Consider the following 16,509-nt stretch of genomic DNA (forward strand, 5'->3'; position numbering starts at 1 on the left):
GCATTATGCCCTGACCATAAATGGATAGAGTAACACTATAAAATTTTCCAGATATTTTTCTGAAAAAATACTTTAAAAATTTTTAAAAACCCAGAACAAACCCTAAAAAAAATCTATTAAATATGAGCTGGGTTCAGTGGCACATGCCTGCAATCTCAGGGACTCTGCAGGCTAAGGCAGGAGAATCAGGATTTCAAGCCAGCCTCAGTAAAAGCAAGGCACTAAGCAACCCAGTAAGACCCTCTCTCTAAATAAAATACAAAATAGGGCTGGGGATGTGGTTCAGTAGTTGATACCCCTGAGTTCAATCCCTGACACCCACCCCTCAAAAATCTACCAAATATTATATATGAAAAAGTTATAGAAACCATATATTTTCAAATAAGTTTTATTACAAAAATAAAAAAACTCAACTTTAGCACCCTTTATGTTGAAAATACAGGCAGTCATCAAAGAAGATGTACTAAGAGAGAAAGCTACAGCTAATCTTTTCATTTATTTTATCCTAACTATAACTGATCCTCAATTAATAAAGAAATAGAGTATCTACTGTTTGGATCTACATTGCTATCCTATTGTTCATTTTATATATCAGCCATCCTTCCAGGTTCAGAAACTCTCCCATTATATGAATGGGATAATGAAAGGAAATGAAACTCAAATCTGTCCAAGGGACATGAACACATTTAATAATTGAAAAGAATTGGAAGAAGAAAGATTGAAACAATGCATGCACAATTTGAGGGTGATCTGAGATTTAACTATCTACATGTTTAATCAATCAAAACAAAAGCCAACAACAAAGATAATTTAGAAAATAACACATGCATGAATAATCATGAGGCTTCCATAGGCAATCATAGTCAATACTGTAACTGGAAAATGGCTGTAGAGAAGCAGAAAAGAAAGAAAGAAAGAAATATATATATACACATATATACCTGCAAGCAAAGTGTCCATTTGGGGTCATCTATATCATCGCTAATTCTAATACAAAATATTTTGGCACAATCATCAATGACACACCATTCCTCGCCATAAATGGCTGCCATTGCTTCAATTTCCTCATTCTGAAAGTTGATTTAAAAAAAAAAAAAAGTCAACAAATGAACAGTGTACATATACCCTTAAAACCTCTTCTCAGTACTTTATATGGTATTAACATTCAACATCACTATGTTGGATGAAGGATTACTGGATGAGCCTTAATAAGCAAAAATGTTCTTAGCAGGAGGTCACCAAACCTCTCTCAGGGTGAGGGACACTACTACAATGAATGGAACTGGCCACACAATGGCCTTCTTGTGTTTTTGGCCCCTACCGAGCCAAAATATATATGCACTTCCATACCCTTTAGTGAGATTCACAATTAAAAAGACAAACTATGTTATTTTAAACAGAAAACTCCCACTCTCACCACTAATAGTGTTTCCACTCTCCCTATATTCTAGTGGATATTCTATGTTGTTTTAGTTTCTTTTCATTCATTATTATTTTTATTTTATTTTTTAAATTTGGGCACAGGCCTGGGGCTGGGTGGGTTTTTTTTGTCTTTTTGGTATCCAAAGCCTCAAAATATTTCAGAAATAATAATTTTGGTGTGAGATTAAAAAATAATAACTGGACCAAAAGGTGAAAAATGGAGAAAAGTATATATTCAACTCTGGATCATCTCATTTTGTCCTTGAGGCCCTGGTGGAAAAGACTTATGAGGGCCCACGTGAATCTTACACAGAAGAAAGCTCAAAATCAAGAGAAATATAAGATTTGGTGGACTCTCTGGAAATTCCAGGGTCTGAAGAACCTTGTCCAAGGTGACCCGGGAGACAGGGTGGGATGCAGAACCCAGTTTTCTGCCTCCGGCCCAGAGCTGCTCTGTCGCGTGCTAATGGTTGACGAGGACACCGTCCGAAGTAGGCCAAACCCCGAAGACGCTGAGAAACAACCGGCCCGGGAGCGATAGCCAAAGGGGAAGCGCCAGGAAAATGGAACGCGGTGGAGCAAATGAACGGCGCGGCCGGGCGGCCGGGCGGCCCGGGCGGTACAGGCGGGAACCGGAGCGGCCCTGGGCGGAGGCGGCCCGGGACGGCGAGGCAAGGCCGAGCTGAGCCTGGGGGTCAGCGCCCCGCCGGGGCCTCACCTGCCTCTGGTCGCTCCCTGTGTCCCCCTCAGCCATGTGGCCCCGGGAGCGGCCCTGCGGCCGCCGATACCCAGGTCCGTAGAACGGGGGCAGGGAGCCGCGGCGGCTAGATGTGCGCGGGCTGCGGCGCGGCCCGACCCGGAACCGCAACCCGGTAACGCCGCATAGCCCACATCTGCTTCCGGGTTGCGGGCCAGGTGGTGCGAGGGGCTCCTGGCCCCCGGGCTTCGGAGGAACCCACGCCCGCGCTTGCGTCCTCCCGGCCCTTCAGCTTGGTGGGGACCCGGGGGAGGGCGGTTGACTTCGGGAGCTGCGCGAGGCCTTCCGGGGTGTGTCTTCCAGAAGTTCTCAAGGGTTGGGGGCTTCTGCTCTCCCACTGCGGCCTCAGCACGGTTGGAACCCCCAGGGGACGTTGGGCACTCGGGTTACCTGCCACATTTGGGAAAGGACTCAGTCTCAGGCCCCAGTCTTTACGTTTCAATGCAGAGATTTTGTTTGGTTTTGTTTTAACATGTTTTAAGTTATTTTGTTTGATTTTTGCAAACATGGTTCTGAGTTACCGAGAGCAGCAGAGGACAGGCAATTTAGAAACATTAAGGGGGAAACCTTATTATCTCACTGTTGTGTTGCAGTTGGTTTTTTGTTTTTTGTTTTTTTAACGTCCTTGAACATTTTGTCTGAGAATGCGTTTTGTAGGAGATACTGGTTATACAATTAATATAAGGCTCTTTGTTTCATTATTCAAAAAATTTGAATCAGTATGTGTCATTCTTATCCACCTCCAACACACTCAATGACACTTTGCAGTACATTAGTTACAAAATATATTGGTCACCTTCTACCAGACACATCAATGGAGGTGTTCATTCTTATGTTTAGAAGGTATTTTATCCACTCTCACTTCTCTTTTTTTTTTTTTTTTTTTTCACACACACACAGAGGAACACTCTAAATACAACATCTTTCCTCTTAATAATGAGCATTTCTCTGTCCCCCTTTGGAACGCTTCTCTGAGGTAGGGGTGCACTGGCAAAGTACCTAGAATTGTTAATTTAACAGACTTGTTTTAGTATACCAAACATTGGAGGTACAAAATCAAATGTCGTGCATTGCCTTTGAGAAACTGAAGATTGGGGCGGGGGGGGGGGGGGGGGGGCGGGGGGGGCGGGGGGGGGCATAAAAGTAAATCAACAATAAAAGTGTCTTAGAATATCCTGTATATAGTTTGGCAAAGAACAGTGGGAAGACCTTTGCAACTACCAATTGTTCAACAGCTTTCTTTCCTTCTTTCACTCTAAACTCCTCCTCACCACCCTCTTCATATGACTTACAACTTCTACTGCATAAAATAATGCTTTTCAGGGCTGGGTTTGTGGCTCAGTGATAGAGTGCATGCCTAGCATATGTGAGGCACTGGGCTCAATTCTCAGCACCACATATAAATAAATAAATAAATAAATAAATAAATAAAGAAGATCCATTGACAACTAAAAAAATATTTTTTTAAAAAAATAGTGTTTTCACACTTAAACATGTTTTTAAAAAGACCGTAGAAGCCAGACATGGTGCAAGCCTATAGTCCCAGCTATTTGGGAGTCTGAGGTAGGAGGATCCTGAGTTTTAGGCCAACCTGAGCAACATAGGAAGACCCTGTGTTTTGGGGATGTGGGGAAGTGGGACCATGAAATCCATTTTTCAGTGAAAGCTATATGTGAAACAAATTAGATTGTTCTGGCTGAGATAGTGATGGGCCCAAAATTCCAACTACTAAGCAACCCTTCCTCTCTAAGTTCCCTCTCAAGGACTTGAAAACTCAATTTTGAAAGCCACTGCATTAAACCTTAACCTTCTAAACATAGTGCAAAATATTACACATACTACCTCTTTTCCTGCCACATTACAGCAATCCAGTTGATATTACCTTTTGCAGATTATAATCATTTTCTATTGATCCCTGTTTCTTCATAAATACAACCTTTACGTCTTCTGAACTTAAATTCTAAACAGAAAGGACTTTTCAGCAAAGGACAATGGTGGTGGTGGGGGAATTATCTCCCTATTTCTCTAACCTGCTTAGCCCCAGACTTGAATATGCAAGGAGCACTTTGGAAAAAGGAGAGAAGTGATTACTGAAGTTAAAAGTGTTGCAGGCAACCCGTATTTTGAAGAATATATTGGAAAGAAGCACAACTTTATAGACAACTCATTTGAAAAAGATAACTTGGTATGAACCCTGAGCAATTGCATAAACAGACTCTGGGACTACTCTACAAATAATAATGGTCCTGTACTGGAGGAGTTTCTAAGCTTGATTTTGCTGATTTCTACTCCAGTGGGTACTTAAACTCAGTGTTTAAGCTCAGTGTGCTCAAAACAGCTCAATAACCTTCTAATATTCCTCCTCCTGTCTTCCTGATTCAATAAGTGGCAACCCTCAAAACATCAATGATTGCCTAAGCTTGAAACTTACAAGACAGTATGCTCTCTAAATTCGCTGTATACTCTTAATTTTTAACTCCATCTCCAGAGAGCATGTTCTTATAATTCCGGTTGCTTAATATCTCTTGTAATCCTTCTTATTCTCCTTCCTGTCTCTCTGATTCCATCTGGATACTCTTCAAGTTATTCTTACTTCTCTGCTGAAGTAATCATCAAAATACACAATTCTGGACATGTCTCTCCTTCCTTGAAACCATTCACCACTCCCCCTAGCTCTCATAATAATACTTAAACACCTTAACTCACAAGGTATGTTTCTGGCCTTCTCTCTAATTTTGTCTCCCATTTGTTTCAGTCATACCTACTTAATCTATTTTACTTAAGTTTTGCTTGAAAAAATAATTCCATGGCTTCAGAAAAATATGAACAGCACTGTCTTAAACAATAGTATGTAAGGAATTGAACCAAAATATGTCAATAATTATTGTCTGTGACTAGAGTAAGGAAGGGAACAGATCCTGTTAAAGAGAGATGGAGAGACACATGGTTAGGATGATAACTACAGAAGTCCTGAGACAATGTGGAGGAAATATATGTGGCTGAATCCCTCAGGACTCCCACCTAGAAGAGAAATGGTGAATGGCTGCACCAGAATTTCTACACAGTACGGATTTTGGAGCCAATATTGTTGGTGTTTTAATGTGCCTAAGTTTATATTTTAACAACTTGAAACTTTTTGCTTACTATTGAGAAACAATCTAAACCAAAGGTATATGATTGAGATTAGAGAATACCAAAGCCCTATCTTGATAACAAAATGAGTACACATATGTGGAAGACACAGAGATGGTCATAAATGGTTATGCAGGTAATGTGAAGGGTTTGGCAGCTGAGATTTTATGGGAGGGGTGGGGTAAATTAATGGAAAAAAACCTAACATGAAATTGTGTATATCTGACAACAACAGTTATATCATCGGAGCTAAGATATTAAGTCTGTGAAGAGTTTATAAACCTATGGTTTGTATTGGATCTTCCAAGTGTCTCTAGGCCCTTGCTGCTCAAAGTGAGATCTAGCACCCAACAGCATCATCTTTAAAGAATGCTTCTTAGGACTACAGAAAGTTGGCCCCCTTTCAGATCTCCAAAATCTGCTTTTTAAGATTCCTAGGAGATTTGCATGCATATTAAATTTTGAGAACCTTGCATGATGACCAAAAGAAAATACTTCTTAGATCTTAGGCAACAGGGAGAGTACTTGACTGATGGTTCCAGATATTATGTTCTATGATCTATTACTACAGTAGAACAAGACCATATTCTTCATGGACTGCTATCAGGTGAGAACCAGGCAGAATTAGAACAGAAGGCTTATTCTTGGGAGATGTGACACTCCTCTGATGTGAGACTTGAGCTCCAGACTCAGCTGAACTTTCCTTAAAACTACTGCCATACAACTTTCCTCCTTTTCCTTTGTTTTCCTCATTCACTCAGGGTCATATTCATATTTGATGATTCACTGAATCTCTTCAGTCTCCTTCCCAATTTTCTCACATAGATAATTCATTTTTCTTACACATTTAACTTCATCTTCATGTCTTCCTCTCCAGGATCCAGACAACTGAAAGCTGCTTTAGAGCACACTGTTCAAAGGTGAATTTTTGTCCATATATTACTTGAAATAATTATTTGAGAGGCCTCTAGGCTCAGATGATTCCAGTGCATTGGGTTCTTTCATAAGCAAGCTGAAACCCAACTAAATGTTAACTTAAGTTTAACCCATCAGAAACCACCATCTAACACCTAGCCAGAGACTTTACTAAGCAGAAATTGCCAAACAACCTCTAACTAGGGACTCTGCACTTTAACCAATAGAATACTTTTTGTCTTATTTCCACAAATGCCTTATAAAAGTTTCTTCCCCCTGTTCCTTTGGTAGAGCACTGAACTATGTGTGCTCTAGTGCTGCCCAATTCATGAATAATTTAAAGATCAAATAAGCTCATTAAAGTTTTAGTGTGCCTAGATATATCTTTTAATAATATTAATTTGTGCTGGTGTGGTGGCTTGTGCCTGTAATACCAGCTGTAATACCAGCTGAGACAGGGCGATCACAAGTTCAAAACCAGCCTCAGCCACTTAGCAAGGTCCTAAGCAACTTAGCAAGACCCCGTCTCAAAGGAAAAAAATAAAAAGGGCTGGGGGTGTGGCTCAGTGATTAAGTGCCCCTGAATTCAATCCCAGCTACAAAAAAATATATAAATAAAAAAATTATCTTATAATATTATCTATTATGTAAATATTTTTGTTAGGGCAGTATGTCCTTAAGACATAAAAACATGGGCTGGGGTTATAGTTTTTAATAGAAAAGTTGTGCTTAGCATGTGTGAGAAACTGTGTTAGATCCCTGGAACGCCCCCATCCCCCAACACACACACATACATGCACACATGATTTTTTTTTTTTAAAGTACAAACCATCATGATATACTATTAATGATATTCACATGTTTTTCTTAGCACCAGACAATGAAAGCCAATGTAGTGGACTACAGGTCAACAAACTTGGAGGCTATTGTTTCTCTTTGTGCCATTTATTACCAGGTCCACAGTGTGATATACTATAGCCAGGAAGAGTCATAAAGATACAAAGATGAAAATGTTAGATACTGGCCTAGGGATGTAGTTCAGTGGTAAACTACTTGTCCAATATGTATGAGAGCTTGGGTTCAATCCCCAGTATTGAAAAAAATGCTGAATATTAAACTATAATTTTATGCAGAATCTTTGTCAATGAAGTAGTCAAGGAAACAGTCAATATTAGCAAGTAATTGGGGAAAGAAGAAAATCCTTTCATGTTATACTGTTACTATAAATAATACTACAGCCTGAGAATATTAGCTGACATTTATGTAAACACCAACTAGAAGAAGTAATGGTGCTATAGGCATTGCCTAACTTCAGGAGATTCAAAGGGAACAGAAGGGTAATATCTAATGAGTGAAACTAAGCTCACAGAGGAACTGTGAGGTAAGGAGACCCTGTTACACCATCTCCAGCTAGCACCTCCAGTTCCCAGATAGATACCCTGTCCCAAATAAAGTATGCAAGTACTTCACCTCTAGGATAGTGATTGATTTCCCATTGATAGTGTATCCAAATGTGTATTTTGTAGAAATTAACCCTCAATATGTACAGTGATCAAAGGGAGAATGTGTTCTGTGGTCATTCATGTTTATCATCATTGTGTTAGACAGTCTGATATATTGTATACTAGAATATTCAGCATCCTGAATATTCTAATAGACAATATAAATTTCTATAAGAGGTCAATAGTGTATAGCTCTTCACAAAGAAATTGACCAAGGAGTCCTCTCTCTTTCTCCCTAAAATCTTGGAACAGTAGAATCAATAAAATAAAATATTTTTTGAGGGGCTGGGGCTGGGCTCAGTGGAAGAGTGCTTACCTGGCATGTGTGAGGCACTGAGTTCAATCCTCAGCACCACATAAAAATAAAGGTATTTGTGTCCACCTACAACTAATATATATACATATATATGTATGTATGTATGTTTATAAGTACTAGTCTTTTATGGTATCTTTATACTTTATCTTCTAATGATACAATTCAGGGTCATTATTATATATATTTTCTGACTCAATATTGGGAAAGACCTGGGTTCCCACCAGCCAAAAATACGAACTCTGACTTTTTTATTTTTCATTTTTAAGAAGTCTCTTCTTAGTAAATGTATTTCTAGAAGGGATAGTTATCAATTCTATTGTTAATTACTTGTTAACAACTTTAGCAAGGATTGGTTTAGCCAACAGAGAACAGGAAGGATCCTTGGTAGAAGTTAACAGAGGAGTAGGATAAGCATTCCTCAGTGTTATACACACTCTGTCTCTTCCATGCTGGATTTCCTTACCGCTTTACATGACATCCTAAATTTGTTTTTTTTTTTTCTAAATGCTTTTCTTGACTAAAAGTAGAAAATGAGAATATAGTTAGCTTCCCCTTTACCTCAAAATCAGTGTTCAGAGATGGTGTGTGTAAAATTCAGTGTTGGTAAGAAAGGCAAATTACCTGTTTTCCCTCCAAATGAAATGTTCTTCCCTTAGTTCTTCAATGGCTGTCTCTTTAGCTTCAGTTCTTGGCATAAGGATCCTCCCTATCAAAGACTTACCTGACTGCTACAACAACAACAAAAATTTCCCTCTCCTCTTTGATAATGCTCATTAATCAAAGGCCACCAGGAACACACTGTAATCTAACAAATTTGGGCTTATTAGATGCTCCTAGGTAGCAAGTGAGACCCCACGTTTTGACAAAACATGGAATGTCTCAGTAAGAAAATCTTACAAGGGACTTAGAGGATTGGGGCTTGTGTTAAGGAAGGGGGTTAGTTCTGGATTGGGAGCCATCATGAAATAGGAGTATGATTGAGTATTTAATGAGTCTTCATTGGGAGGCAGGAGAAACCAAGAGGGACTGAAGCTGCAATGGGTAAAGGAGCAGTGTTCACTCATGACAGCTGGGAGAGAAGGATGTTTGGTCATTTCAGTGGCTTGCACAGTGTCCTTGGTTTTACTTCAGTATCACAAAGTGACCTTAGCTGATGTTGTTTTGCCAGGAGATTATTTATGTTCCCCAGGAGAACAATGCAGTGAGTGCCAGGACCCTTCCCAGCTAACAAAGGGATTTTTTTTCCCTTTATAATGTCTTATTCTGTATGATTTTCTTCACAATACAAATCAGTATACAACAATTATCTAACATTTGTTGTTGTTGTTTGGTGGGTTTTTTTTTTTTTTTTTTTTTTTTTTTTTTTTTTTTTGGTACCAGGGATTGAACCTAGGGGCTTTTAACAGCTGAGCCACATCCCCAGCCCTTTTTTGTGTTTTATTTACAGTCAGGGTCTCACTAAGTTGCTGAGGTTGGCTTTGAATTCACAATCCTCCTGCCTCAGCCTCTGCAGCCATTGGAATTACAGGCATGCCACCACCACACCAGGGGACAATTATCTAATTTATGTGTCTTTAAGGTATTTGTGATTTATCTTCCTCAACACATACAAGCTCTGTGAGGGCATAAGGGTCATCTTTCTTATAATTGCTGTGTCCCTAACATCAAAAGCAGCCCTGACATTTGGTAGATACACAATTAATATTAGTTGAATGGATTTATACATTAGATGGCTGGGGAAGGGGCTCATCTGGAGCTGGGAGAGGGAAGGGAAGTGAGAAAGTGCCAAAGCGCACCCCTATGGTACAGCCATTTCAAATTATCTCTAGGTTGCCATGTCCTCTGTAATAAGATATCGCATCTGGGTGGGTAAGAAGCTAGTAAGTAGAATGAATGGACTTTTAAATTATAATTAAAAAGTTTGATGAGATTGTGAAATGTTAAAATCCAATTTATTCTGTCTGCATAGTTACAGAAGGTATTCCAGGCCTTGCCAATTTGGACTGTTATTACTTTCGCAAAATAGAAAAGTCCTTTTTATCCCCTTCATACATTAACATCATGAAGTGGTTTGCCAAAGCTATCATTTTAAATGCCAGGCCAGAAATTTTTCTATATATGAAAAGAATGGCAATAAATTTTCTTTTCCCCTCTCATTAAAATACTTTGATATGTCTAAAAATCAATCTGAACCTTTCAAGGAACACACTGTAGGTGAATATGCTTCCAACTACAGTTAAAGACTTAACGACTATTAGCCACCATTTAAAGCTATATTCTCAAAAATATTCATTGAACCATTGTTCCAAAGCTAGCAAAATTTGTATCCAAGATGCAATAGTGATGATTTATGTTTATATTTACTCTTTGCATAGTTTTTATTAACTGTTTTTGATGCCTCCTGGCACTTTTTCTTACAAAGATTTTTTTCTTACAATTACTACTTGGTTGAATTCAATAAAATTATTGAGTGCCTTTTTTGTGCTATGTGTGACACACTATGCAATTCATTTCTAAGAAGACTAAGAAATTGTAAAGGAAAATACATAATTCTGCCTTTTTCTGTAAGAACCATTATCAGCTATGTATAGCTTACTGAATTATCTTACCTAATTGGTACTGAAGAAATTAAAAACTATTATCCTTAGTTTTTAATTTCTAAGAAATTAGAAATTAACAGCATGTTCTGAGGCTGATATGGTGTAGACTTACACTGCTATGAGAATAGAGTTTCTTCATGTACTTGGAGAAAGCTCCAGAGACAGGATACCTATGTGCAGATACCAACTTTGCCAATAACTAGCCATTTGGCATTTCTTTTCTTCAGTTTCTTTGTATATATGTAGGAATAGTATCTATTTCATAAATTATTTCAAAAATTAAGTGATATTTAATATTTTTTAAAGGGCTGAATATACTGCCTGGGACATAGTAAGTATTCAATAAATATTACTTTTCTTATTATGTTACTATTATATGTTATGACTATATTTTTATCATTAAGTTTACAGATCTGTAACTGATTAGTGGACATTTTACAGTAAAAGATCTCTACAATATTTCATATAGAAAACAGTATGGAGTTTCACTATGTAACTTAGTCACAATTTTTTGAAGCAAGCTATGTGTGGAAATTTCATGAGTGTTGTTTCATGAATGAATATTAGTAAGACACAGTCATTATCATTCAGGAGTTTCCATGTGAAAATTCAGAGACTGCTGTGTGGTGAGAACAAACTCTAGATTTCTTAATCTGTTAATGTGTATGGAAAACCAAATTTTCCTGTTTCTCATCTCCTGCAGCCTATTGGATTATATAAATTGACACATGCCCCCTCCACAGAGCTTCCTTGATCTCATGGCCTTGGTTAAGTCTGTCAGCTACTCATTTATATCTTCATTCTCTCTCTCCTTCCCATTACTTCTCTACTAGAGTTAACCATCATTTATTTATATCTACTCATCACCAAGGTATGGAGTACTTGGCCTTTAGCAATAGCGCACAGAGTATAAAGGCATGAACTAGCAAAATATACTATTTGATTCATATCCTGACTTATGTGCTATCTATGCAAACTTGGGCAAGTTATTTAGCTTCTCTGAGCCTCACTTTTCATTATTTATAAGAAAGACAAGGATGTTAATGTCTACTTTGAAAACTGTAAGAAAGAAAAAAAAACTTAAGCTCCTAGTACTTTTTTTTTTTTTTGCATGTAGTAAATTTTTAAGAAATAATAGCTTATATTACTGAAAACAAGCTGGGCACAGGCACATGCCTATATTCTCCACTACTTGGGAGGCTGAGACAGAAGGGTCACTTGAGCCCAGGAGGGGGAGACCAGCCTTGAAAAAATAGTAAAACTCTGTCTCAAGAAAAAAAAAATCAAAATTTATCTATGGTGTCGTGTCCTTAGGTGCACAAATGGAAATGGTCCCCAACAGGAAAAGTAAGGGAAAATCAACTGAGAAAAAGAATTAAGTGGCTCAAATCACTTTATGGGGTGGATATAGTGGTAGATGAACATTAGAGTTACCATGAATAATCATTTCTTAAATTAATGAGAAGTGTCTGAAAACTTTCAGGATGTGGTTCTAAAATGGAACTTTGACTACAGTGGTCACTTGTATACCCTTTGATGGAACAAATTAAATGACCCACAAAATAGAGAAGCAGACCAGAACTATTAACTTCAAGAAGATGTTCAAACTCCCAGATTGAAAGGAATAATATTTTTATTTTGGGAGGCCAGCCAAACTGGATCCATAGAATAGGAACTACTCAAGAGAAGCTGTGACTGCAGAAAAACACTGCCGTTACCAAAAATTTTGACAAAATATCAATAGGGGTGTGTGGTGGAAGGGTAAGGAAGTGACAAGTGTCAGTGGTTAGGGGTGGAGTGGTATCTGTATACCTCAACCTGTTTCCCTTCCTGTTTATTCTTTCTTGCTGGTACCTCTCATCCTCTGAACCTAACTTAGAAGCCAAAGGACAAGGAAGCTCAGATGGTTCTATTCCTAGAGGCTATCCTACCAGAAACAAAGCAACAAAGGGCAGAGAATAGATTAAGAAAGCAAATAGATAGTTCAGTACAATCAATCTGGAGTTTGAAGACATTGAGAGGACAAAAATGGGTGGATAAAAGTGAGATAAACCATTTTCAAAAATCCTCCAGTGCAATCATCTGTACATTCTACAGTTGTAACTCTGAAGGGCATGCATCAACAGAGTGGTGCTCACAGTGGAAGGAACCTGGATGTCTTTTTATTTTTTTATTTTGAGACAGGGTCTTGATAAGTTGCTTAGGGTCTCATTGAGTTGCTGAGGCTGGCCTCCAACCTGTGATCCTCCTGTTTTAGCCTCCCAAGTTGCTGGGATTACAGTGTGAATCATTATGCTAAGCTGCTCACCTTAGGTCAGGTCCTATTATCTCAGCCTTAAACTACAACAGTAACTTGTTAGCATGTTTTTCCAGTTCTGTGCTTTTCTCTTCTACCCACCCTGCTTCATGCTAACAGATCTCTTCTACTTAGGCATCCTTTGTTCAAAAGCCTCTCCATCTTCTCCAGTCCCTTGCTCAGCAATCAGTGCCTCTATAAATCAATTACTTACATCAGAATCTTGGGGCCTCCTTTATCTTTCTTGCCCCTCACCACTCATATGCAACCAACTAATCACTAAATTCTTTCTGTTCTTTCAACCTGTTCTCTACATAACTACTCAATTTATCTTTTTCTGCAATAGAAATGGAATCCTGACACTCTTCTGCTTAAAACTCTTTGGGGTTTTAACTCCATGGTCTTGAGAATGAATCTCAAACTCCTTGGCACATGGTAAAGGGTCTTTCATGATCTGGCTCCTGTAGGCCTTTTCAGTCCTGGCATCTCTCCCAGCTATCTCCAGCTGGCAGGCATGCATCTTATACTATAACCTTGCTGAACTAATTTCACTTTCCCTAATGAGGCCCATGATCACTGGCCTACAGTCCTTCTCACATGTTGCTCTCTACACCTAGAGTACTCTTTCCTCCTACCTCTCACCTACTCTACATTTTTTGGACTCAACTTTCTTGATTGCGATTACTACCCCTTCCTTTATCCTTGGATTGCTACTACTCAGAACAGTGCCTGGCACCTGGTGGGATCTTCAGTCAGAGAGGTCAAATATATCATTCATGTTCTTGTTGCTGGTTAAGAACTGAGATATGGTCCAGCCTTCTGATTCTAAGTTTTGCATACATTCCACTCCTTTACACTGGCTCCCACCTTGCATAAATCATCTCTGGCATAGTCTAATGTCCCAGTTCATTCATTCATTCAAAAAATATTTTTTGAGGACTAGGGCTAAAGCTCAGTGGAGGAGCACTTGCCTAGAAATAAATAAGAATAATTTTTAAATATTTATTGATTTCTTAATATCTGCCCATGTACTGTGTTAGATAAAGATGGTAACTGATAAACATGTTGTTCCTTGCTTTCAATCTATTTCTAGTCTGATAAAGGCTAGAAATGTTTTCATAGGAGTAAGTATTAGGTAATAATTTAGCCAGTAAGAGGGGCAACTAGCCTAGTAATAGGGGGTCAGGAAGGCTTTTGGAGTCTAAGCCACACTGCATGAAACGTAAACACCAGCAAGACAAAGAGGCAGAAAGGGAGACTTTAAGACATGGGCAAAGGTTCTGAAGATTCGGAGAGTGTCAGTACAGGGAAAAGTTGTTCGTGATTGCAGAAGCACAAAACACTGATAATACTGAGAAATGAATCTGGATGTATGCAGAGTTTTATGATGTTAAGGAGTTTAGACTATATCTCAAAGGCAATTCAAAGACAGAGCTGAATTTTAAACAAGTGAATTTAAATCAGATTTAAATTTTAGATTTAAATCTCTCTTTGCAATATAGATTAAGGTTGTGGGGAATAGTGGAAAAGATAGGAGTAGGATAGAAGAAGAATCAAGAATTCTTACCTCCAATAAAGAGAATATAAAGAGGCAAGCAGTTTGGGGGAAGAGGAGAAATTTCCCTTTTGGTTGTATTTAGTTTAATTAGTTGGTGTGTGGGTTAGAAGCTCAGGAGTGATGTTGGGACCTGAATTGCTGATTTGGGAGACATGAGCATATAGAGAGTTATTACAGCCATGGGAATACATGAGCTCACTGAAGAAAAATAAGAGGGGAGATACAGTAATTTACGGCAGAACTCTCAACATTGAAGGGAAGAGCCAAAGACAAGGATCTTGGGGAAACTGAGGGAAGAGCATTCTCAGAGGAGGGAAGGGTTATCAGTTTAATGCATTGCTGAAAGGTCAAATAAGGAAAGAATTTATAAAGACCTGTTGGATTTTGCAAGGAGGGCTTTGGTGTCCTCAGCGGGAGCAGTTTCAGTGAAGTAATGGGAGCAAAAGCCAGAGTGAAGAGAGTATAAGAGAGAGAAAAGAAAGAGCCAGTGTAGACCACTCTTTCAACTAGTTTAACTCTGAAGGAGGGAAGAGAAAAAGGGTTTTACCTGACAGAAGGGTTTTAATGGATGGCAGCATTTCTGCTGCAGGTAAACTTTGAGAACATATAAAAGTCTAGGAGAGAGACAGCTGAAGGGATGAGATGGAAGGAGCAATCATGAACGCTGGTGGAAACTCTGGCCTTACCTAGGAGGGGACCTGTTCCCTTTTAACAGAAGAGGAAAAGGAAGCAAGGATTTTGGTGCTGGTAATTTTGTGGGTTTGGTGGCAAAAAGTTTGGGGGCCCTCATCTAATAGCTTTGGAGGTGAAGTTGAGAGTGTGAAAGAGAGTGGTGGGGTGTGGGACTTGAGGAAAGTGAAAATAATGCTGTGAGGGCAGGAAACCAAGCTAGTCCTGGCCTCTTTCCTCTTCGTTTTCTCCTTTCTCTTGGCCATCTCCTGCAGGATTTATGGCCTCAAGTCACCTCCACACAGATGATCACAAATTGACATCTCTAGACCAGACCTCACTTTTGAACTCTCAATCTGCCATCCATACTTGGGTGTCTCAAAGCCTCCTGCAACTACCTTGTTGAGGGCAGGCCCCAAATGGCTGTTGTTAAGGCTCCCTCACTAGGACTTATGGTGGGCTATGTTATGCTTTTAGTGTGTAGCCAGAGCTGGGAACTGGCTTTATTATGGTTAGTCAAGGTCAGAGATGCTGTGACTCACTGCATAGATCCAAGGTCATAAACATTAACTTGTGAGCATGCCCCCTGCCACGTAACCTGTTGGCAGTGTGCCCCCTTTGTTTGAGCTGCATATAAAAAGGGCCTAAGGAAATGGGCAAAAGGGGAGCTAAAATGAAACTGGCTGGGGGCCAAAGCTGAAGCTGGGGGCTGGCTAATGGCTGTGCCATCACTGATTAAAGCCTGTCTACTATCCTAACTGCATCTTGCATCTTCTTTGGCCTGCAGAACCCCGAATCTGTTTCATGGGTCAGAGTCCCTGCATGACATACCTGTCCCTCTTACTTTAGCTCCTGATTGACTAGATTGTTGAGCCTTCCTGGGGATTCAGTCAATGTTTTGTTTCTAGAAAGTGTGGTGTGGTCTCTGATGTGCAAGCCCCTCTTTTAGCTTTGCCCACCCTCTTCCCTCCTTCCACCCTTGGTCACTTTTGCTTATATTTCATTTGCTTATATCAGATTAAGAGCATGACACCCCAAAATATGGTGCCTTGGCACACTGAAATCTTTGAATTGAGGAAGGAATGGTATATACCAAAACCAAGAAGAAACTGAACAGACAGGTCTTGCAGGGTTCCCCTCAGTCTTTTATCATTAGATTATACCCTTTTATTCAATCATATTCCTATACTGCTGTCTATTCTTCATTAAACCTGAGCATAGGAATTGGGAGTTTAGCTCAGGGGTACAGCACTTGCCTAGTAAGTGGAAGGCCCTGGTTTGATCCCCAGAGTAACATACATACTCAGAAACCTAAGCATAAAAATAGATTTCCCTGGGTCTT

The 16,509-nt window shown here is 39.3% G+C and overlaps 1 protein-coding gene across 3 annotated transcripts in view; it reads right to left on the bottom strand.

Moving 5' to 3' along the window:
* Positions 1 to 2,406, bottom strand: part of Impact (impact RWD domain protein) — a 29,564-nt gene extending 27,158 nt beyond the window's left edge. For 2 of the 3 annotated variants that reach the window (XM_076837068.2, XM_076837067.2), the window contains exons 1-2: positions 2,141 to 2,406; positions 942 to 1,070 (exon numbers count right to left, since the gene is read on the bottom strand). In XM_076837068.2, coding sequence (XP_076693183.2) covers positions 942 to 1,070; positions 2,141 to 2,176 — 165 coding nt within the window. In that variant the 5' untranslated portion in view covers positions 2,177 to 2,406. The remainder of the gene's footprint in view (positions 1 to 941; positions 1,071 to 2,140) is intronic. The other variant, XM_076837069.2, reaches the window with a different exon arrangement.
* Between the last annotated feature and the right edge of the window lie 14,103 nt (positions 2,407 to 16,509).

This window comes from Callospermophilus lateralis, chromosome 17 (assembly GCF_048772815.1).
Source record: "Callospermophilus lateralis isolate mCalLat2 chromosome 17, mCalLat2.hap1, whole genome shotgun sequence".
NCBI lineage: Eukaryota > Metazoa > Chordata > Mammalia > Rodentia > Sciuridae > Callospermophilus > Callospermophilus lateralis.